Source organism: Aquarana catesbeiana, linkage group LG07 (genome assembly GCF_042186555.1).
Source record: "Aquarana catesbeiana isolate 2022-GZ linkage group LG07, ASM4218655v1, whole genome shotgun sequence".
Taxonomy (NCBI): domain Eukaryota; kingdom Metazoa; phylum Chordata; class Amphibia; order Anura; family Ranidae; genus Aquarana; species Aquarana catesbeiana.
The window spans coordinates 54,849,248-54,874,331 of record NC_133330.1 but is presented as its reverse complement, the minus strand read 5'-3'; the positions used below and the strand labels follow the sequence as shown (position 1 = coordinate 54,874,331).

The 25,084-nt window shown below is 42.8% G+C and overlaps 1 protein-coding gene across 2 annotated transcripts in view; it reads left to right on the top strand.

Annotated features, from left to right (window-relative positions):
• ADAMTS9 (ADAM metallopeptidase with thrombospondin type 1 motif 9) overlaps positions 1 to 25,084 on the top strand; it is a 366,908-nt gene that overhangs the window by 238,147 nt on the left and 103,677 nt on the right. For both annotated transcript variants that reach the window (XM_073592184.1, XM_073592185.1), the window contains exon 29: positions 19,552 to 19,719. In XM_073592184.1, the coding sequence (XP_073448285.1) occupies positions 19,552 to 19,719 (168 nt within the window). The remainder of the gene's footprint in view (positions 1 to 19,551; positions 19,720 to 25,084) is intronic.

Sequence of the window (25,084 nt, the reverse complement as noted above, 5' to 3'; positions counted from 1 at the left end):
CCAGGTTGATGATCAGATGGCAAAACAGAAATTCATTAAGAGCTGCCCCTCCCCGGGGGGGGGGGGGGGTGTTGTAGTGCACTGGGGTTTTTGGATAGGACTGGGTGTTAATGCAGGGAAATAGGGAATCTGGGTGTGGGGGCTGGGAGGGATTGTGGGAGGTTGAGGGACACTGTTGGAGGTTAGGGGATCTGCATTTGGTTGAAGGCTCTCAGAAGGCTGGGGGTCACAGTGGTGGTTGTAGGCAGAAGGATCTACTACTCTTTACTTATATCAGACCTGCTATCACTACAGGCATAGCTGGGAAGGGAAACTTCCTATGCCCTGTACACATGATAGGATTTTCCGATGGAAATGTGTGATAGGACCTTGTTGTCGGAAATTCTGACCGTGTGTGGGCTCCATCACACATTTTCCATCGGAATTTCCGACACACAAAGTTTGAGAGCTTGCTATAAAATTTTCCGACAACAAAATCTGTTGTCGGAAGCTCCGATCGTGTGTACACAAATCCGACGCACAAAGTGTCACGCTTGCTCAGTATAAATTAAGAAACGAAAGCTATTGGCTACTGTACGTACGTGTTTTACGTCACTGCGTTCAGAACGATCGGATTTTCTGACAACTTTGTATGACCGTGTGTATGCAAGACAAGTTTGAACCAACATCCGTCGGAAAAAATCCATGGATTTTGTTGTCGGAATGTCCGATCAATGTCCGACCGTGTGTACAGGGCATAAGGGTACACTGCAGCAGACACCTGGTTAGCTGATCTTTAACAAATAGAGAGGTAAATGAATAAATAGTGATGTTACGCTGTGAAGCTTCTAAAATTACTATAATAAAGTGCTGGTGCAATAATCAAAACACAATGGTGTATAACTATACAATTGTAAACTTACTGAGTGATAAAGTGAAACAAATTTTCCACAAACAGTAATCATCAATACCAAAAACACAGGTAACACTTCACGAGCGCCGAGCTCGTATACTTCCGTCACTTCTGATTCAGGTAATGAAGTCACGTGATGTGACGATACACGCCGGGATTGGAGCAATAGTCAGAATTGGAAGTGACGGCAGTATATGAGCTCGGCGCTCGTGGAGTGTTACCTGTGTTTCTAAACTAAAAGTGAGCGTATCTATGTTTACATTTTAATAAATATTTTACTGTTTTATCATTATGTGATTGGTTCCAAGTTGCCACCATCAGGTATTGATGATTACTGTTTGTGGAAAATTTGTTTCACTTTGCACTTTAGCACTCGGTAAGTTTACAGTTGTATAGTTATATACTTTTGTGTTTCAATTATTGCACCAGCATTTCCATAGATGTAACCACTCTGTATTACTTTTTCATTATGTACCCAGTGCACATAGGCCAGGTTTGCTTGAACTCAATTTGGCTTTTGCAGAAATCTGTCCAAAGACGTAAACATGAGCAACAAACCAATATAAGGGTGCATATATATACTAATAATTGTACCGTCCATTTAAAGAGACAAATAAGGAATTGTCAGTCACTGGTTTGTTGGTTTGTCAGCCAAACCAGCCACTGGAGCAGGAAACTGATACCGCGTACACACGATCGGTACTTTGGTCGGAAAAAGATATGATGACTTTTCTGACAGGATTCTGCTCAAGCTTGCCTTGCATACACACGGTCACACAAAAGTTCGTTGAACTTTCGACCGTCAAGAAGGCGGTAACGTACAACACTACGACGAGCAGAGAAAATGAAGTTCAAGGCTTCCGAGCATGCGTCGAATTGTTTCCGAGCATGCGTAGGAATTTTGCGCGTCGGAATTGCTACAGACGATCACATTTTTGGATAGGAACTTTTTCCAACCGAAAAATTGGGAACATGCTCTCAGTCTTTTGCTGGCTGGAATTCGGCCACCAAAAGTCCAATGGAGCATACACACAGTCGCATTTTCGGACCAAAAGCTCTCATCGGTCTTTTGCTGGCCGAATTTCCGATCGTGTGTACGCAGCATTACTGTTTATGTTAACTTTCCCCTTCAGCAATGCTTATTCTTCTTGTCCAGTTCCCATTGAATCCAGAATACCTCACGCCCAATGAAGGGGGCCTCTGCTGCCTCTGAAACATGTTGGCTTTTAAATGAGCATTACAAATAATGAACTATATCTGGACCGTTATATTGCTCCAGCGCTCCTCTTTCTACAACAGTCGGCATGCTTTTACAAAACTATGGCTTCTGTAAAGTGTTGCCTACCGACAAACCTTCACATCAGTCTAGATGCCCACTGATCTACACCAGGGTATCCACAGATATATTCCCCTAATAAGATGTTTAATTTACATTTTTTCCATTATCTGAGCTGCATTCAGTGTTTTATGATTTTGTTTTAACCTTTAGCACACTTACCTTGTAATTTCTAAATCCACATAATACCTTTAAATAACTAAACAGTTTGCATTATGTTTGAGTGTACAAGTAACCTATTAATTAAGAGGCATAATGACAGAGGACTTACCTGTAGGCTTGTAAGACATGGTCAGTCTTTAGCTTGCGACATCAGTTAGATTCTCAGACTATTTTATTGCATTATATTGGGAACCACATTATTCTAAGATACTATTATATGGGGGGCATGTTGTTCCACGCTACATAGTAACACAATGGACACTCTTCTTGGGAAGTTGGTATGTTCTCCTAGGAATCTACAGTTACCAATTTCACCTAGAATGCCACTTGGTGGTAAAATCTGATATTGTATCACATTCATATACACACTTCATTGTCCAAGGGAAATTGTATTTCTGTGGTATTCAATAATACACTGCTAAGGCAAGCAAGTGTTTATTTTGCTCTTACCTCTTTGGTAGAGCCAGTGCTGTAAATTCATGCATTGTATATTTTCAATAACTCTAAAAAATTGTGATGTTCATAGCAACCAATTATTACAATTGGTTTCTAACTTAGGTTAGCCATAGATATGATATAATCGTCAGAAGAGTTAACAACACCAAAAACAGGCCCTGCAAAATATCTAGCCAAAAATGCATGATGGTTTCAACCAAGAAAACATGTTTATGCACAGAGGGGAAATTCCTTCCCTTAGCTGAAGACAAAAAGGATAGATTTGCAAAATCTATTTCAGATGATCAGTTTTTTACTGAGAGATTGATCAGCTAGAAGGTGTCTGCAGAGGTCGCAGTATGTCTTTGGGCATGCACTAGCATCCTGTTCCAATTGTTATTTTTCCATGTTGATGCATATCCTTATCATGTCTACAGACACTAGATGGTGGCAGCCTGTGCACACAAAATATGACTAATCACAAACAGCCAAACAAACATTCATGTATGCACATGGAGCAGGGCAAGGAGAAGGGGAGGTGCTCAGGTGCCACCTTGCCCTCTTGATATGAAGAATGGTGTGACAATAACAGTTAGTCTGGAAACATCCAGGCAATTCTTTTTTCCCCATGCAGGCTCAGCTAGTAAGAGTCAAGGAGAAGCTAACAGACATAAGATTGTTCTCCAATCAGGCCATAAATGACCAGATCAGGCAAACTAACGACTGAAGACTAACTTTAAAAAGTAACATACATGTACAATGTTTTTTAGTAGAATTCCCTTATACAAATTATGAGTTATGAGTAAGAGTATGAAAATGTACACTATATGGCTAAAAGTGCACGGGACCCCTCCAAATTACTGAGTTTAGGTGTTTCCAGTGAAGGGTACTGTAAAGTGTAAGCGTACCTTTTCAGAAAAAAAATGAAAAGGTGAACTAACACTCTACACCCTTCTTCTCCTCCGGTCCCTGATGTACGTACTCCTGTGGGTAATGAGCTGTCAGTGCCCACACAGCCAGTGTAGCAGTCCAGGGATTTGAAATCTCCTTCTCCTTTCTTTCTGTAGACCTTCTGGAATGAATCAGAGCAATTTTGATTGGTCAAAGCAGTCATGGGTCAGTGCTGACCAATTGGATTCTCTCTGATCCACCCTGGAGCCCCTAAAGAAAGAAGAAGAGCAGAGATTTCAAATCCCTGGACCCCTACATCAGCTGCATGGGCACTGATAGATTATTACCCATGGAGGTGAGTACAGCAAGGCCGGGGCTGAGGAGGGTGTGTAGGGTGTAAGCTCACCTTTTTTATTTTTTTCTGAAAAGGTGGCCTAACCATTTAATGCTACAACATACAAAGGCATTTTATAGAACTGTGCACTTCCAACCTTGTAAAAAACCATTTGGGAAAGGACCTTTTCTATTCCACCATGACTGTGGCCCTATATACAAAGACATGGTTTGATAAGTTTGGTGTAAAAGGAACTTGAGTCCTAACCTTAACACTACTGAACGCATTTGTAATGATTTGCAATGTCAACTGCGAACGAGGTCTTCTTACCCAATATCAGTACCTGACCTCACAAATGCTCTTTTTGCTGAATAGATACAAATTCCCACAGATGCACTCAAAAATCTTGTGGAAAGCCTTCCCAGAAAAATGGAGGCTGTTATACCTGCAAAGTGGTGTGCCAATTCTATATTACGCTATATGCTTTTTTATTAATGGCCATTGTTTCAGAGAATTCACTAAACTTATGTATAGCTCTGGCACTCAGATATCCACAAACGTTTGACCATATAAAGTATTTGGATGAGGAGAGGTGGTATATATGTTTCCACCATATCTAGAATTTAGTTTTTTAGAGCTAAACATTTGCTGTGTATGCACACGGTAACCAGTAAATTTCCCCTAAACTTTTACTAGCAACAGATGCAGGAATTTTATGAAAGTGAGCACTTGGATGTTTGTTTCCCAGCTAGATGAAGAGCCACTCCTAATATGTACTGTAATAACGTCATAAATCATTCACTTCCCCCAGAGGCCTCCAGTGACACTGTAACACTGCTTAAAACGCAAGGACTGAAATCTGGAAGGCCCGTGATCACTCAGTCCTTAGCTTGCGTCGTCTTCTTTTTTTTTTTTTTTTTTAGAGAATGTGGCCTAATGTTCTGCGTAATGTAACTGCAATAATTTATCCTTTAGTAAAGTGAGCTGTACAAAATACTTTGTGTGCCAGCTGCTGTAGATTCTTTCCAAAAGCGACTTCCTTTAAAGAAAACCTGTGGGAAAATAAGTAAGAGTTTAGATTGATAACTGACAGCATCAATTCTGAAGACATAGGTTTTATTTGAATACATACAGCCTGCCTGTATTTCTTTTGATAGTAGGAAGAAGTGTGTGGCCAGAAAATATATGGGGAAAAGCCAACTTTTCACCTCTGTACTCATAAAGTAAAACTATTAGCAAAACTTTTCTCTTTTTTTGGATAAAGTAAGAGAGGGTTATACCTGTTTATTTTTTGTCATCTGTGTCTCATTGCAGAGATTTCCCTTCACTTCCTGTCCTATAACCAAAACGGGAAGTGAGAGGAAATTCTTGCAAATTAAGGGAATCTCTTAGGGGCCCCCAGGTCACCAGAATTAGTGTCCCTATTGGAAGATTCCCCTCTATTACGTTTCTGGGGATAACCCAAAATTTGGAATTTTCTTTCAATGATAATGGTAAGCAGCACAAATAGAGAGGGTGAATCTCCCTAATGGGGGTCAAAAACTAAATAAAGTTTTGCCTTTAGTTGTACGTTTTATGCAAAGGCCTACTGTGCCTAGTGGTGAATCCAGCTCTAGAAATGGATTAGAGGAATAGATGTCAAGTTACCCAATATTAGGGGTTGTTTCCCAGTCTCCTGAGAGCTCAGCTAAATCTCCCATGGTCACCCAAGATGATGTACATTTCATGGAGACCTGAACATCCAGTCTTACAGCAGTACACTCGGCTCCTGTGTGGTGGCGAATACTGCAACCCCTGTCCTCTATACTTTGATCTTGTGGCTAAACGCCCTCCCCCATCCCCAGGAAATCTTCCATGCTGGAGGCCAAGTCTTCTGTACTGGGGCTCTGGTTGGAGGTATTCATTTGTCAGTAGGGCAAAAAAAGTTATCTATGAGAGGTCACTGTGTAGGTATAACCAGCTTGAGTCAGAACTTATTAGTTGCTACAGTCCCATTTCATAATTTGATATTATTATGCAGAGAGAGAGAAAAAGAAAATAATGTATATACTTTGATGTTCTTCACAGTAGCCTCATTACAGGATCACTAAAAGGAAAAATATTGTATTCTTCTAGTTTTCATGAAAGACATGCCCTTATTCAAATTGACAACGCCCCTTTTTTAATGAACCACTCCCATTTTTACCTAGTAAGCTTGGATAAAAAAAATGGTAGGGTATCAAGATCCAAATGCTTAGTAACAAGGCCATTCCTTCCTGTGCAAGGTGATAATCTCACCTCATTATAGGGGCTGTGTGCACCTGGACACATCTTTTTGGTTGTCAAGAATACCTAGACACTGGTTTGAAGATGTCTTTCCTCCCAAAGCACTTTGAAATCTGCCCTCTAGAGGTGGCTTATTGCTGGTGGTAGGGCGCAGGATTGTCGAAGGGGCAGCATGTCTGTACTTCGATAGGGGGCACAAAGTAGGAGAATGCTTCTGCTAAACAATATGTAATAAGCAGATTTGTCATTCTAACTTTCACTATCACTGTTGACAGGCTTGTTATAAAATAGTTTCAGTGAGATGATACAACAGTTCTTGGAAAATTATAACGTCAGATTGCTCTACTTGTGCCTTTAAGATGAAAAGCATCTACATGACATATGCTCAGCATCCAGGGCTCGTAAATTACTGTGCTTTAACTGTCATGCTGTTTTTCTCTACATATGGCACGCATATGCTGAAAAAAGGTATCCTGCATCCAATCTTACTGCGCATACCTGGAAAAAAAATGAAACATTGTTATTTTCAAGAGAACACATTTTTATTAGATTTGTCAAGTACATTGTAAACACATAGAGACATTTTGGTGCTTATGAAGCTTAGAAGTTCCCTATAAAACTCTCAGACCCCACTTACCCAAGGAAGGTGTTATAATGAAGTACTGCAGTCTTTGTCCAAATAAACTGGTAACATGTTTAGAGGAAGCAAAGTAATGCTAAAACAGTATAATATGCACTCTAAGGAGCCACATAATACCTTTGCAGGCCCACCCCCCAAATCCACCCCTGAAGCCCCCTGGGGACCCTGCATGCAAACACTAACTTTCTAAAGGTGTTGTATCTGCATAGGGCAATGCACACTCATCACTTGACAGAGATCATGTTTGGGAATAGCACCGCATTGTGGAAGAAGTTTCCCATACATGGAAATTTGGGTTTTTAAGAGTGGCTCACTGCAGAGGTAGGGTGACACAGTGATGGTTGGATGTGCCACAATAGCATGTCTGATGTAAGGCTTGAGTGCTAATTTGTTTTCTCTGAACATGTTACATGTTTAAATTAAAACGCATGTGATAAAATTTACTTTATGACCAAAACGTTGTGGACACCTGACTATTACATCTTGTGATATGGGGTGATTAAGCTCATGTGGTAGATGCATTTTTTAGTGAGTCATGTCAGTCCAAACTGCAGTTTAAGGGCATGGCAGCCCACTTTTATTAAACAAATATAAAGAAAACAAAGTCTTTCACGTCAGAATTTCTCTCAAGCAGGGGTTTCAGCTCCACAAAGCATTATCAGCAAAACAGGAAATGCTAAACCACTTGGCTACGCTTTAGCAGCGTAGCCAGTCCCTCTGACTGTATTGCTCAGCTCTCCTGGTTCTCTTGGCTTACTCAGCCTTGGTTACAGCACCTTGCTGCACAGGCCCACTCCAGGCCTCTAAATAGGGGTTCTTCTGATACCCTCTGGCTATCTCACTCCTCTGAGACCTACAAATTTCACCAGTCCCCTGTCTCCTTGTTGCCTTAGCTGTCTCAGTCTCCCAGATGCTCTCAACGGTCCCAGCTCTCTGTCTGATGGGCATGGAATCCCTCCCCCATGGAGTACAGTCTTCTCAGTAGAGCGCCCTTGTCTCCAAACAGGATCACACACCTGTCTTCAAAAAGGAGCACACCCCCCTCCTGGCTGGAGCCCTGAGGTATACCCAAGCCTTCATTTTAAGGGTTGTGTGCACCTGGATACACATCTTTTTGGTCTTCAAGAACATCTAGACACTGGTTTGGAGATGTCTTCCCTCCCAAAGCACTTTGAAACTACAGAGCCCAATCCAGGAATACCAAAATCTGGAGAAAGCTGTAAAAACTGTTTTCTCTGCTCAAAAGCGATACTCCGGAGTCTTGCATTCTGCATAAGTGTGAACCCTACATTCTTTTTACAATCATTTACACAGTGGCGGGGCCTCGCATTGTCACAATCTTTATGAGCTTGTGTAGCATCCCCTTCCAATTAATATAGATTGTCACCACTGCTTTGCAACTTTAACAGTCTCTAATGCCCCATACACATGAGCGGAAATTCCGTCAGCAAAAGTCCGATGAGAGCTTTTGGTCCAAATATGCGACCATGTGTATGCTCCATCGGACTTTTGCTGGCGGAATTCCAGCCAGCAAAAGACTGAGAGCAGGTCCTCAATTTTTCAGTCGGAAAAAGTTCCGATCTGAAATTCCGATCGTCTGTACCAATTCCGACGTGCAAAATTCCTACGCATGCTCGGAAACAATTTGACGCATGCTCGGAAGCATTGAATTTAATTTCCTCAGCTCATCATAGTGTTGTACGTCACCACGTTCTTGACAGTCGAAAGTTCTGCGAACTTTTGTGTGACCGTGTGTATGCAAGCCAAGCTTGAGCAGAATTCCGTCAGAAAAACCATCCAAGATTTTTCCAACGGAAATTCCGCTCGTGTGTACGGGGCATAACTGTTAGGGAAGTCAGGTACTGTTGTTGGGTAAGAAGATCTGGCTTGCAGGTGGCTTTCCAATTCTTCCAAAAGTAGTTCTATAGGGTTGAGGTCAGAGCTCTGTAGTGACCACTTTAGTTCTCATGAAACTATCTCTTTATGGAGCTGGCTTTATGCACAGAGGCTGGAGGAGTGTATCAGAGCATGGAAATTAATGGCTAAAATGCCTTGCTGTAGTACTGAAGGACCGTTCACTAAAAAAAACAAAAAAAAACCACATCTGAATGTGTTAATTTGGAGGACTGTCAACAACATACTTTTCTATATAGTGTCTTTCTGGTTTGAAAAATACTACAGTCATCTTTCTAAGTATCTTCACATATGGCTAAATGCATCGTATTGGCTGGAGTTGGGGCAGGGTTTGACTGTTACATTTGACACTGCCATGTCTAGCTAAATTTAGCTTATAAGTCAAGCAACAGTTATAAACCCAGGTGAACTCTCTGTGTATATCTGTAGAGAATCTATGAAAGCAGCCTTTCATTGGAGATCAGTGGGGATACAAGCAATTTATCCGGGGTCAGTGGGGATAATGCCACTAACATCTAGGGCCAGTGGCGGTCAGAATGCCACACTTACAGACAGCTAAAAAGATCATGCAGCCGACTCTGCCAAGTGGCTTGGCTCTGGAACTATTCAGGTACCATGAAATGAAAGCATTAGCAACCTCTGGAGGAATAAGAGGGCTCCACGGAACCTGGTTAAAAATGGCTCTATTATTATAAGATGCTAAACTTTTTGTTATGTTTATTCATGATGCATCAATGTTATGTTATCAATAAAACCCTTTGTAAAAGAAAAATGGCTCTATTAGAGTGTAAAACCGACATTTCCTCCTCTTTTCTCCTCCTTCTATTGGGGCATCAGTACAGACTGTTATGTACTCATAAAGCCCAGTAGGCTGAGACTATCTAATCCAAAAGTGGATATTGAGTCATTACAGTTTATGTGTAACTAAAATTCAGTAGTTGAGACATTCACTTACAAGGAAAACCTTTGCAAGGAAAAATATTTTAGCTTGACATTAATGGCTTTCTTTTAAACAGTACTTATTGCCTAATAATTGCCTGTGCTTTTACCCCCGCTAGCGGCTGAGAAAGGGTTAAAACCAACCGAGAAAGGGTTAAACCACCCGCAAAGCACTGCTGCAGCAGCACTTTGGCGGTATAGCCACGCTGCCAATTGATTTCAATGGGCAGGAGCGTTGGAGGAGCGGTATACACACCGCTCCCTCACCACTCCAAAGATGCTGCTAGCAGGACTTTTTTTAGCGTCCTGCCAGCGCACCGCTCCAGTGTGAAAGCCCTCAGGCTTTCACATTGGAGAGACAGGAGCGGCTCTTTCAGGGCGTTTTGCAGGCACTATTTTTAGCGCTGTAGCGCCTGCAAAGCGCCCCAGTATGAAAGGGGTCTAAGAGATATCACCTCACTTCCAGTCTTGTTAAAGCAGGATAAAAAATGGAGGGAGAGGTTGTCAATAGGACAGGGAGACACAGACAGTAAAAATAACTTGACAAGGGTTCAAATCCTTCCTCATGTTATGAAAAAATGTAGTATTTTGTCTTAGGCTGGGTTCACACTGGGTTCCCCACATCCAATTCGCATGACAGGAGAGTGTGCCTGGCTCGCAATGGAGCTGGTTCACACACCTCCGGGGCAGCCACGGTCTGCACTGGAAAAGGGTCCTGTGCGTCTATGGTTCTGATTCAGGACGGAATTCAGGCAAAAATTTGGACCTGATTCGCCCCTAAACACCCTTAAACCCAGCCTTAGTCTTTGTCCCCAATGGAGCGATTTCTCATCACTTCCTGTGCCAATAGAAAATGAGGGGAAGACTCACCAATGGGGCTCACAGACTGCAGTAAAAGAATTACAGGTGGAGTTGGGCTTTGATACTTCTTAAATGGGACCTTTAGTCAGAAAATTAAAGGGATTGTAAACCATCGTGGTTTTTCACCTTAATGCATTTTACTCACCTGAGCCCGGTCTTTCCAGCGCCGAGAACGAGCACACCAGCTCCAGCCGATGTCTCTGTTCCTAATTGGAAAGATTGATAGAAGTGTAGCCATTGGCTCCTGCTGCTGTCAATCCAATTCAATGATGCAGGGGGTGGGGCCGAGTCCTGCTGTCTGTCAATAGACGCAGCAGCAGAACACGGTAGTGTGCCCGCATGAGTGCCCAGAGGGAGAGCGCTTCTTCAACAGGGCTCTTGAGAAGAGGAGGAGCCAGGAGCACCGCTGAGGGACCCCAGAAGAGGAGGATCAAAACCAACTGCACAGAGGAGTTAAGTATGACATGTTTGTTATTTAAAAAAAAACAAAAATAAAGGTTTAGTTATTCTTTAAGTCCTGATAGATCACTTTAGGCTGGCTCCTTTTGTAGGTACAGCTATCTGAAACTTTAAAAATAAGTGCCTATATTGTTTAAAATCCAGTCATACTCTGTCTCACCCTGCTCTGCTCATGCTCTGTTGCCCTCTTCTTTTCGGCACTAAAGATTAACTGCTGTTCAGGGGCTCTGGGCTTCGGCAAAATGACAGCCTCCAGCAGGAAGAAACAGGAGCAGTGCTGGAGGAAATTTACAGGACACCCTAATTTGGAAGAGCTTACAGTCTGACTAAACCTATAAGCATAGATTTCCTTTCGAAGTTCACCTTTACCTGTAAGTTAAGTATAACATGGTCAAGCACGATGAAGCAAAAGTCCCCAGATAAATCTATCCCTCCCTTCATCAGCAAATGAATATACATGGTAGGAAGGTGATTTCAATGAAAGGCTGTTCAGAAACCGTGTTAACTAATGTAAAATAAACATGCTATCTCCTCATCAACACTGTAATACATAATCCTGCTCTGCCATCTGTTTGAAATCTTGTTCTGTACTTTCAGATTTTTCCTTTCCCCATTCAATTAAAAGCGCAGAAAGGCACTGTTACCGCTGTCGGCATTTGCCCAATTCCAATCCTGTTTGTTTTGTTTAAGGGTTTTGACTAGAAAGGAAGAAACAGATTAGGGGAAGTGGAAACATATTGGATTTAGCTGAATGATGAATGGACGGAATGTGAATCGTCTCTGAGGACCTAAACTTTATTTTTTTTATCAAAGACGGAGATGAAAATAGAAACTGGGTACTCCAGGGGATGTTTAAAAGGACACTACCTGAAAAGGGCACAGCTAGGGTTATGGCAAGCCATTTGTTTCTAATATAATGGCAAATCCTAGTTGGCTCCATGATCTCCATGGAGAATTTATGCCGTTAACCTTTTCGTGATAAGAGATCATTGAAGCCTAGACGCCCAGACCAATTATAGCAGCGTCACTATGTCTTAGTTCACTGAACAATAACGCTATGCCATAGTACCCTACCTAAATAATTTTTTTAAGGCAATATACGACTCTTATTTGGTATACTGTTTTGTTTTAATAAATGCTCTACTAATTTTCTCATTATTACATGCTGAGAAAACAACAAATCTATGTTCCTAGATTTACATTTAATCAACTTTTAAAAATGTTTTAATTTCATAACTTGCACTGTGTAGGGTGTACCTGGAATGCCAAAAATCACAGCCGCTCCCTTATAGAGACGTAATGTGCTCATTGAAGAAATGTCAAAGAAGGAGGCTGCCCACCTGACATACCCACCCTTCCCTTTTTACTATACCAATCCCAACATCATGAGTGCTGATATACCTTTGGGGTTGAAACATCAAGCCCTATTAGCACTACTGTGCTGGCTGTAACTGTCAATGTGCCTTTCTATATCCAAGGAACAGTGACAGCTAAACTGACAGGTTTGTTTGTAAACAAATCCATGTAATCACCATGATTATCTGTCACGGTGAACGAATGATTAGCTGGGTACAGATCCCAGCTCAGTCTGAACCCAGTTCAGCTAAACCTTTGGGATGCTGTCACATGATCGCATCCCTGCCGGACTATGAGCTGTAAGAGGGAGATCGCCCACCTCTTGCTACATGCAGCTGCGGGCCCACATGGCTATAAATGGACAGCATTATTGTCTGAATGTAACCATGTGGCCATATTAGGTCAATGATGTTAACGGCATCCCCACCCCTGTGTATACATGCAGCTGTGGGGTGGGGAATCTCCTGCCAACAGCTCATTAGGCTAGCAATACAGCTAACGTCTGGATTCGGACCAAACCAAGCTCATCCTTAATTGGGAAACAGTCAAGGTGGTTCTTCATTATTAGTATTAGAACAGCACTTTTCAGTGCTTAACACAGCTTTGCACCCCTAGTTCCACAACACTTATTGAAAAATTTATTTTTATGTTATGAGTGCTGCCTGTCTGCTGGCCAGTGGTGGCCCATCCATTAGGGGAGTAGGGGCACCGCCCCCCTAATCCATGCGCCTGGCCCCTAATCTACATGCAGGTTGCTGGGCGCATGGATTTCAATGGGGTGTTTGTTTTTTGAAGCAATTGAGTAGAGCCTGAGGCTCTAATTGGCTTCAGCGAAGGGTGGGCTCAGGGCGCAGTGCACTGTGCCCTGAGCCCACCCAGTTGTGTGACAATAGTAAATTAATATTTGCTATTGTCTTCCTGATTCTGCTCCCAGCCAATCAGGAAGCGGGTCTTAAGACCCGGTTGGCTGAGAGGAAAAGCGATCGTATTGGCCGCTGAGGGAAGGAGGAGGGAAGCCACCGTGGTGGCAGCTGTCGTAATCTGTCCCCCAGCAACACATACTTTCCTTACCTTTGCGGTCCACCACTCCATTCAGCCACCTGGAGCAAAGAAGGTACCAGTTGTTTCTAGGTATAAATGTTGTTTTTTCCACTAGTGCTCAGGGCCAATGTTATGCAGCGTACACACAAGCGGACTTTTCGACCGAGTCCGGCGGACAATCTGATCGTATGTGGGCTTCATCGGACTTTTGCAGTCGAAAATCTGACGAACTTTACATTTGAAACATGCTTCAAATCTTTCCGACGGACTCGAGTCCGGTCGAAAAATCCGCTCGTCTGTATGCTAGTCCGACGGACGAAAACCCACGCTAGGGCAGCTACTGGCTACTGGCTATCAACTTCCTTATTTTAGTCGGTCGTACGTCATCACGTACGAATCCGTTGGACTTTGGTGTGATCGTGTGTAGGCAAGTCCGTTCGTTCAAAAGTCCGTCGAAAGTCCGCCGGGATGGCCGTTGGACTTTTGTTGCCGAAAAGTCCGCTCGTGTGTACGAGGCCTTAGAAATCACAGGGCCCTGTATAGCCTATCTGACAGAGCTCCCCTGCCTCAATTGATATTTTTGCTAAAATGCATAACAGGGGTGGGGGGTGCAGATTTGGATCCCGTGCAGTGCAGATGGAGGGAGAAAAGGGAGGAGAAGCAGGAGGAGCCATAAGAGTCAGCAAAAAGCAGTACAGCTGACCCTCCTGCTCAGCAGGTGCCCAGGCCCCCTTTTTGTACTGATGGTGCCTGGGCTCGGTACAGGAGGGCTGCTGCCTTATCAGCTGCCCTGCTAGTGCTAGATGATTGGTTCAGTACTGTCACATGGGGCAAGACGGAAACCCTATGCTCAGACTAAAGCAACGTGGAACTTACACAGGGCTTGGGCTCCTTCGCTCCCAACAACTGAACAGAGTAGTGGGGCAGCAAAGGAAAGTATATGCTTCTGGAGAAGGTGCATTGAAAATCTGATGCAATGGCTCCTTTAAGACACACATGGTGATTGCTATAGCTATATAGCTGTTACTAAGTTACCCTAAGTTAAGCTCTTCCTGCCCATGTGGGAACAATAGCATGCCATCTGAAAATTGCAAATACCAGTGTAACAACGGGGAGCCCGTCACTGCGCGGATATAAAGGATATTAGACTTGATTTGTAATTGTTCCTTTCACGTCATTTACCAGTATATTTAATGATTACTAAGACTGTCTTCCTGTGACTGGCCTGACATATCTAATTATATTTGATCTTTCTGAACATTGTATTTGCCTATCCAATGATGCGGTTTACTGACCATACCAAATAGCATTCTTCTACTGATAAAAGCACAGCAGTGAGTGTAAGTGGCAATGTCAAGAGCAGGAGATGGGCTTGGCGATTGGGCACTTTCTATTCAGCAGCTTTTTCTCCTTTGATGTTTTATTTCTGCAGTAAAAAAAAAAAAAGTACAATATGTAAACTACTCAGAATAATATTTGTTCCAGCAATGAATTCTGGGACAGCTCGGTCCAAGAAAGTCATGCAGAATCTTGGTGATTCGTAGAGGGGAGCAAGATGCACCATGCTGAGCAGGAGGCCTTCGCTACAAGCAGCTGTCATGGCTAATCTCTGTCACGACACACAACTCTTTTGATTCCAACATCTTTTGGAGGAGCCTTATAAGGAATCAAAGTGAATTTGTTCGGTGTCGGCATGCCATAAGTGTTCAGAACTGAAAATGTTCAGTGAACCTATTCAGAAAGGTTGCTTGGTGGTGCTGGGATGGTGAGAATATAGCTAACAAGATAACACAATTGGTTTTTCCCTGTGTTGCGGGATATAATGTATCCTACTTGTTTTCCTTAAAGCGTTACTCCACTTTTGTTGAGAAAAAAACATTCCCCCCTGGGTGATCTATGTACATTGTAAGAATTATAACAACCTTTGTTGCAGATTCCTACCTTTTCTTATTCTGAAGAAATCCATGTGCCTCTGAGCTAAGTGGGTCTAATGGGAGAGGTTTCATAATTATCGGTCAGCTGTGGCAGCTGCACAGTACTAGTGATGAAAGCTGCAGGGCCTGCATCCCTTTAGGCGTGTTGCTATTGGAAAAATGACATTTTCGTTGTAGGGGATGCCTGAAATCTGACTTGTATCTTAGGCAGACTTCTGGGAAAATTGGAAAACCAATCACACAAGCGAAATGATGTTTCTGGGGAGTAGTCAGTACAACTCCATGTAGCCATATTGCATTGCATTTATAGAAAATTACAGTGGCTGCAGATTGAAAAGGAAAGGTCATTTTTAATAACATTCAATTACAATATGACTTGTATTGCAATTGTACACGCTATATTATTTTCCTTTATTTGTTTTTTTTTTTTCCCCACGAAAGTGGAGTTACCCTTTAAAGCTGAACTCCAGGCATGTATATATGGGAGCTGTTTTACCTGTCAAGACAGCAGAGCAAGACTGGTGACCTGACTTTTCTCTGCTGCAGGTAAGCAATACAGCCAGGTCACACATTTGCCCACGGGCTGTGATTGGACAGTGAAGGAGCAGAAGAACACTAATGAGCTCATCCTCTGCTCACTTCTCCTGGCAGCACATGTGCATTGCCGCTCACCTGACCTGCTCTTAGGCTGCTCCTCCCTCTTCATTCTTAGTCTTATAATGCAGCAGACTGCAACAAGCTGATACCAAGCCATATTCAGGTGTTTATCATAGCTACATTTAATAATACACTTGGTGATCCTATATTATTTTTACAGTACATAACTGCATTACTTGGGGTCTGTTTATAAAACATCTGCTGTGCGAATGTCTCAAGCATTTGCACAGCTGTCCAGAATAATCCCCGTTTTTTGCCTAATACGATCATATCTTGTGATCATCAGCTTCATCTAGTGGCTATAATGCAGTACTCCAAGTCGGGAAAATACTGCATAATGGCCACTAGATAGAGCTGACGATCCTAAGAAATAAACAGAATAGGCAAATAATGTGAATATCCATGACGGACATCTTTTGTTTTTTATAAATAGAACCTATGGTGTTTCAGGATTGTAAAAAACAAACATTTATACTTACCTAGGTGGATGCAGCAGCAATCCATTGCTGCATCTGTTCCCCGCTGTCTCTGCAGTGGGAACTGAGCAATCAAACACCACTGATCGCTCAGTTCTCCCCCTCCCCTCTGAGCAGAGAGCCCTAACTGGCGGTCACCGGCTCCCTGCTCTCCCCTCCAGTACTCCCTGGAGCGTTGGGCTGTGAATGGGGCGGGAGGGGCTTGCTCAGGCTCTCAAAGGATCACTGAGAGGCTGACCGGTACGGGTTTCAGGCTTCTGGGTGGATCCTGACCACTGTCAGCTGAAAAATGGGTCACAGGAATGCAGAACGAACTGCACTCCTGTGATCCATAGGAGAAGTATGGCCAAAAAGACTTAGGCCATACTTCTTCTTTATTATCTGATTGAAGTACAGCTTTCAGAATTTTTCGTTTCATTCTTGCCCTTAATAACCTATGTTTATAGGATTGTCCATATTTAAAAGATTCATCTGGTGGTTGAATAATGTTACACTATATGGTGTAAATGATTGTGGACACCTGACAATCACACTCACAGGAGCTTGTTGGACATCCTTTTTCAAAACTATGGGCATTCGTGTAGAATTGCCCCTCTCCTATTACTAGCTACAACATCCTCCACTCTTCTATGTAGACTTTCACAAAATTTTGGAGTGTCTGTGGGAATTTGTGGCCATTCAAACAAAAATGCATTTGTAAGGCCAGTTACTGATGTTGGATAAGAAGACATGCTCCCAATCAGTGTTCTAGTTCATCTCAAAGGTGTTTAGTAGGATTGAGCTCAAGTTCCTCTAAATCAAAATTATCAAACCATGCCATTATGGAGCTGGCTTTGTTCAGAGCACTGCTTCCCAAACTGTGGTCCGCAGACACGTGAATGGATTGTAATATGTGCAGTTACCCTAACAGACCTAAAAAAAATAACCTGCAACCAAAAGTTGTAAATGTTAATGGTGGCATTATAATGGACAGATCTACAGAGCCAGGTAACCAATACGACTAATGGTCCTTTATCCTTTACTACTAATGCCAATGAAAGCATTGGTCCTCAGTACCTGTTGAGTTCTGGGGTGGACTGGGTGGCTACAATAATGTACATACAAGTACACTCCATTTAAAACTGAAAATTAGGCCTGGAGATGCATATTTAGAGCTTTAGTACTTTATCCATCCTCACGCTGTAGTGCACTAAGCCAGTTGGAGATTTGAAAAAAAAGTGTTCCCAAGCACATTTGCTCAGGGCTCCTTGGATACTAAAATGTATCTAACCACAAGAACGAAAATGCAATATGTTGCAGCTCACTAACCCTTAGATGTGGTAGCTGCATTAACTTCTTTCTTATTATAGGCTTTTATCTTTTTATATTCACCTGTTGATCCTAGCAGTAGCACGTTTCCTGTCCTAAGGTGGCAATGTTAACTCACCATGCCGTATAGATGGAGGAGCAGCATTGTCACACTAGGCACCCGAAGTGTGGTAGGACTACAGAACACCTCCTCCTCCTCTCATCACCTCCAAAACAAAGAAGTGAGGTGTTTTATAGTTCACGGAGAAGAAAATTGGTAACATTGTTTGAGATTTCAGCTCAGTACACAGTAAGCACATTGGATTTCTGGTATATTTCTGTACCAAGAAAACTGTACTAAGCCTGAAAATAGAAAGAGAAATGCAGCCACTACATCCAAGGACTGGCAAGCTGCAGTGTATTACGTTTTTGGTCAGTACTTAGTTTCTCAGGGCTGCCAATCAGATCTGCTTGGATGTTTGAATCAAACTGTTGATACATCAGGTAGAGAGAGAAGATATGATGCATCCCGGGCTTTAGGAAGAAGATGCTCACCCATGTGAGGAGCTCTGTTAAATCTGGCTACAGTTAGGAAGAATAGAATGCAGATAAAAGTAAATGGAGTTGATTATATTCAAGCTCTTGCTAAATAATGTCCCTCAGGGGCAGAAACCTACCCTTCTGTCTCCATTTCTTAACCCCTTTTTGCCTATCCCCAACCTCCTAAACTTTTTCCATTCCCACTGTACATCGCTGGCAGTGCTTACCTACTCCTCTTGTGAAGGTTTATTTAATTTCTTCGCCCCACATCAACCCCCACCCCCATCCACACTTTGAGGATGGAAGCTATTACACAGATCCATAGTTGGCTCCCCTCTAAATTTTGAGGGATATTGTCAACTATGAATTGACAGATGTCCAGTTTCAGATGAGTATTTTAATTACGCGTTATAAAAAAAAAATAAAGGGTTGTAAAGTCCACGTTTGCTATGATGTGCCTCAATATCACACAACATTACATAATACCATCCTCATTTTTCTTATACAGTTCCGTTATCCACCTTATGTGCTTGTGCTCTATCCCCCCCCAGTTACACCTTTATTATATATATATATTTCATAGAATAAAACAAGAAGTAAAAAATACTCTTATAGGGCGTACACACGGTCGGACTTTGTTCGGACATTCCGACAACAAAATCCTAGGATTTTCTCCGACGGATGTTGGCTCAAACTTGTCTTGCATACACACGGTCACACAAAGTTGTCGGAAAATCCGATCGTTCTGAACGCGGTGACGTAAAACATGTATGACGGGACTATAAATGGGGCAGTGGCCAATAGCTTTCATCTTTTTATTTATTCTGAGCATGCGTGGCACTTTGTCCGTCGGATTTGTGTACACACGATCGGAATTTCCGACAACGGATTTTGTTGTCGGAAAATTTTATCTCCTGCTCTCAAACTTTGTGTGTCGGAAAATCAGATGGAAAATGTCTGATGGAGCCCACACACGGTCGGAATTTCCGACAACACGCTCCGATCGGACATTTTCCATCGGAAAATCCGACCGTGTGTACGGGGCATTACTCTGTTTTTGGAATTGTTTCTTGGTCTCTCCACCCCAGTAGACAAGCTCAGTTGGTAATGTTTATTTTGTGTTGCCTTGCAGTGTTCTGTATCCTGTGGAAGAGGCGTTAAGACCAGAGCCACCTACTGTGTGGCCAAAGATGGAACCAACGTTGAACACGAATACTGTAAACACCTTGCAAAGCCAAACACGCGGAAGAAGTGCCGAGGGGGGCGATGTCCGAAATGGAAGGCCGGAGAGTGGGGAAAGGTAAGATTTTGGTTTGCTCCTGTTTTGCCTTACCTAAATGAAGTTGTGCTCATAAAATGCTTTATGTAGCTTGTTTTAGCTTGTTTTGTAGTGATGTTAGTTTAGAGATGGGGACCCGCTATGTTGATCATGATTTGCATCTATACTGGCAATGGAGTATGATCCTACCTGGAATGGGGGTGGGTGGAACAAATTAAAGTGGTTGTAAACCTTAGACATGAAATATGAAGAAAGCATCCCTCTATAGTGTGTACTTCAATTAAGAGCACTAGGGGGTTGATTTACTAAAGGCAAATTGATTGAGCACTTTGCAAGTGCAGTTGCTCCAGAGCTTAGTAATTGAGCAGAAGTTCTGCTTACTTCCATCATCCAATCATGTGCAAGCAAAAATTCTGTTTTTGAAATTTTCCTTGCATGTGAATGGGTATTCTTTGCAAAGTGAAGCTTTACCTCATTTACTAAGTTCTGAAGCAACTGTCTATTTGCCTTTCGTAAATCAACCCCTAAGTGTCATTTCTGCTGCTTCGTTCCTCTTCTGTCAGCATGAGTCACTTCTGACTTGTTTTCCTGACATCAAGAGAAAAAAGGTGACAGCAAGGGACCTCCAGCTGATTGACACCCTCATCTCTATGCCAATGTGCTGGGTGTCTCTTCCCCCCCAATCAGCTCCCAGAGCTCTCCTCGCTGAGCTCTGCAGAGTGTAAATTCAGCTCTCTGCCTCCTTTTTTCTGACAGCTCAAACAAGCTTTATAAATTCTGGATTTTGTATGGATGTAGAAGACTTAAGATGCACAAGTACAGCTTAAGTAGGAGGATTTGTTTCACCTCTGTGTATCATTAGAAGATAGTCACTTCCCTGGCTATATGTAAGCGTTTAGAACCACTTGAAGTTTTTTAACACTGCATGTAGTTGCACTTTAAGGTTGGGTTCACATATGCGCATGCAGCAGCTCACAGCAGGAGTCCGGTGCATCCTCGTTCACCTTTTTTCAGATCCGATTTCAGCCCCAAATTTTTGGCTAAATTTAGACCTGAAACGGACCAAAGGACGAACAGCGTTCCTGTGCAAATCACACCGAAGCCGCTGCGGAGATATGTGAACTGGCTCCATAGAGAGCCGGTCACAATCTCCTGCTATTGCAAATTGGATGCGGGGAACCCACATCCAATTTGCACTAGTGTCAACCCAGCCTAAATATTGTTTTTCTGTCTGTCCGCAAATTAGATTTAATATTGTGGTGCAACCTCTGTTTAGACGTTTGTGTTAACAGTCTACTTATGTGTAGTGCTGATATATCAAATCTGTGTATACCTTGTATACTGATCACACAGTCTGCTGTGAATAAATAATAATACATTGTCAACACACCTTATATCTTCTGCTTTCAGAATAGAGCTTACCTGCTTTTTAGGCTCCATTCACACTATCCTTCTGCATTTGGTTTATTTAAAAGCAGGCAGAATTATCTGGGAAGTATAAACAAACTATTTGACAGCCGTGCGGGTGTGGGAGAGCGTCTCCGAATGGAGACTCTGCATTTGGGGTCGCTCACCCGCATCTGCATGGCTGTTAAATTGGGACAAGTGGCTGTTTCTACGAGAGCTGCTGCATGCCAGTAAGAGTGAATGGGCTTCCTACACGAAGCATCTGATGGCTGAAGTTGCATAACCAAGGCACTCATTCACAGGCTATGATTGTCAGCGCTTGTCTGAATGATGCCCAAATGCACTTACTTGTGTTTACATGCGTTAAGAATATCTAATCATCCCCTGATTGCATAAAATTCTATTTTTTCAAAACACAACCAAACTGAATGTACCTAAAGGCTGGTAAAAATATCATGTGAATTCTACCATTTAAAGTCCAGCTACGGGAATTGCATAAAAACTATACTTGCAGTGCCCCATTGCCTTCTCCCCAACACTGAAAGGGTTACATGCTCATCAATTACCTTACTGCTCGCTCTGCCAGGCTCTGGCGCTCTCCTCTGCTCTTGGCTCTTTTTTGTACTTGATAACATCATCTTTCCACTGCCATCTGGAACATTTTATGGTAGTCATACATGCTTTGATAAATGATCAATTTCTTTTCCAATAGTTATATCAGGAATACTCGATCTATAGTCAACAACCCATTCAATTGAGATGCCATACTTGGAGAAGTGGATTTCTAGCAATAGTTAAAGGAGTTGTAAAGGCAGAAGGTTTTTTATCTTAATGCCTCCCCAGCCCCTCCTAATCACTTACCTGAGCCCCTTCTACTCTGCAGCAATGTCCACGAGTGTCTTAGCTGTCCCAGACACTCCTCCTGATTGGCTGAGACACAGCAGCGGCACCATTGGCTTCCACGTCTGTCAATCAAAATCAGTCAGCCAATCAGGGAAGAGAGGGGACGGGGCTGGGTCGGGGCTCCGTGTCTGAATGAATACACGGAGCTCTGACTCGGCTTGGGTGACCCTGTAGCAAGCTGCTTTCTGTGGGGGCACTCACCAGAGGGAGGGGCCAGGAGAGCAGAAGAGGGACCCGACAAGAGGAGGATCCGGGCTGCTCTGTGCAAATCCAACTGCATAGAGGAGGTAAGTATAATGTGGTTGTTATTTATTTTTTTTTTTACGAGACTTTACAATCACTTTAAGATATGATGGGAGCATGCAATTGTAGGTTATCGACCGTAGCTTGATACTATGTAACAGTGATGGGCCGTAATGCAGGGCCCCCTAATCTACATGCGGGACGCTGGACACATGGATTCCAAAGGGGTTTTATTTTTTTTTTTGAAGCACGTGATTAAAGCCAGAGGCTCTAATAGGCTTCAAAAAAAGGGTGGGCTCAGGGTGCAGAGCACTGCGCCACAAGCTTACCCAGTTGTCACTATTGTCACATTGATTCTCCTCCCGGTCAACCAGGAAGCGGGTCATGAGATGCCGAAGAGGAGACGCAGGGGAAGCCGTCGTGGGTGCATTGTTTGCCACCAACCCCCCCCCCCCCAAAAAATATATATTACCTGCCGCCACTGCTATGTAATCTCATAATCCTAATGATCCAAATAATGTATTCATGAACAAAGTATCTCAGTGCTGTAGTTCGATAATTTATTGCAATGGCAGATCGTCTACGTTTAATCAAATTCAATCTAAATCAAGTCAAAATCAATCAGAGGAAGTTTGACTGTTTGTAGTTTTAATAATTTGGATTAAGTCGTACCTTGATTGGATAATAAAATTGAAGCATATGTGGCCACCATTAGAGAAGAGGCTTCAGGAGAAGAGTTGCACAGATGGAGGGAGCCTGCTGGAGCGAAGAAAATTGTAAGTATTATATCTTATTCCTTTACCACTAGAATAAAAAAGCATGTAACCCTCACATTGCAGGGGGCCACGCTGCAAGGCAAGCTTTTTTGTAATTCTCAGAGTTGAGCTTTAATATGACATTACTATGTATTTAGAAATGTCCTATTGACACATATAATGCATGTATGACAGCTCTTATACAACGCTTATATATTCTCTAACTTTGTGAGTATTCATTTAACTGTGTGTTTTTTAACACAATAAACCTCCGGTAATGCACTAGGCGTTTGCGCCCTCCTGTTTGCACTATTACAGTTATTAGTTTTCTTAAGGCTTAAGGCTTGCAGTTTCTGCAAGTACAGAAAACAACTCCTTGATCCTTTTGCAAGGGTTTACCAGTTCTGAAAATAGCAAGGTGTCAGATCCGTTTCATCTGTTGCAGCCACCTTTACCTTTAGGCTAGTATGCCTACCGGTACTTTCATTCTCCATGAGTACAGTAAATTATATGAGTACTGTATATAATATACTCACAGAACTGGGATGTTCCCCAGCAGCCCCAGAGGGAGAGTTCACGTATCATGTCAGATGGCTTCAGGATGTAGAGTGATTCAACAAAGACGTAGTATGCAGGTGCGACCAGGACTAATGACTGACTAGACGCCAAGTTTGCAGGGATCAGGGCAGACAGCAGGCAATGACAGGGTACGCTATCCAACTGTACAAAAAAGTGACAACCACCCCAACCTATAACTGGACTTTGCAGCAAGGTGCACTTGGAAGGGCAATGCACATCGCAAACAAAATATTTTGCAGCACACTTACCAGCCAGCCTGCAAAACAACCAAATTGACCCTGTCTAACAATTCACAGTAAAAACAGAGGGTTTTGTTTGCACACATTTGCAAATATATGCGTAAGCCACAGTGCCAACGCCAAGGGACATCTGTTTATGCTGCGGTCCTAATTCTAAATGTCAAGAGCCTCCATAGTAGGAGCACATATAATAATGGATAGATTCATGGCAGGTATGCCTAAAGGGAGCCCACCTTTCCTTAGAGGCACAGGGACACTTGACGCCCAGAAAAGTGGCAACCACCCCAACCTAGAACTGACCTTTGCAGTAAAGTGCACATGGAAGGGCAACACACATCACAAACAAACAACAGATTTCCCAGGACACTTACCAGCCAGCCTGCAAAACAACCAAATTGGCCCCGTTTAACAGTCTACGTTAAAAACAGATTGTTCTGGTCCGCTATCCAAGCAAGGTTCAAGGCAGGCAACAGTCATTAGCATAATCCAAATCCAGGTAAAGGGTCAGGGCAGGTGGTGATCAGAAGCATATCTGTTATCCAGGCAAGGTCCAGTAGCAGACACAACCAGAGAAAAGGCAAGGTACAGAAGCCAGGTAGGACACCACAGCCCCACTGGCCAGTCAGATGAGTTGGAAGAGACAGAGCTAAACTGTTGCCTAGCAATGAAGATGCCTCCCGCCGCCAGCCAGTGAGAGTGGAGGTGCATTGATTACAGTACAGGGACTGTGCCTCAGCAACTGACGCCACCAGAAATGGGAGAATGTCTGACAGCTGCTAGGAGATACCAAGAGGTAGTAGAAGCAGCTTAACACCCTTAATATTACCCCCTTCTTGAGGAGGGGCCTCCAGGCCCAAAGGAGAAGGCTTACCAAGATGGAAGTAATGGTAACTCCTTACTGGGGAATCAGCATGAACAGAAGTGTTCCTCAGGGTCGCAAGCTATGCAGTTCACGAGGAATTTTATTATCAACAGGGTTGATTTTGTTTAATGATTTTGAAAGGTCCAAAGAATCTTGATGCTAGCTCTTGAGAGTGGATTTTGAGAATGATATTGCGGATAAATAGCCACATCAGATCACCAACCCTGAAGGTGATAGTGGCCAAACATTGCTCAAAACTATTATGCAAAGATTTCCAAATGGCAGAAAATGGTCCACAAGCTTGTTGACCTCTGAAAAATTAGAGATGTGGAAATAAAAGCAGGACCTGGTATGGAAGTTACAAACACAGGGGTGAAAAAAGACAACGAAAAGAAAGA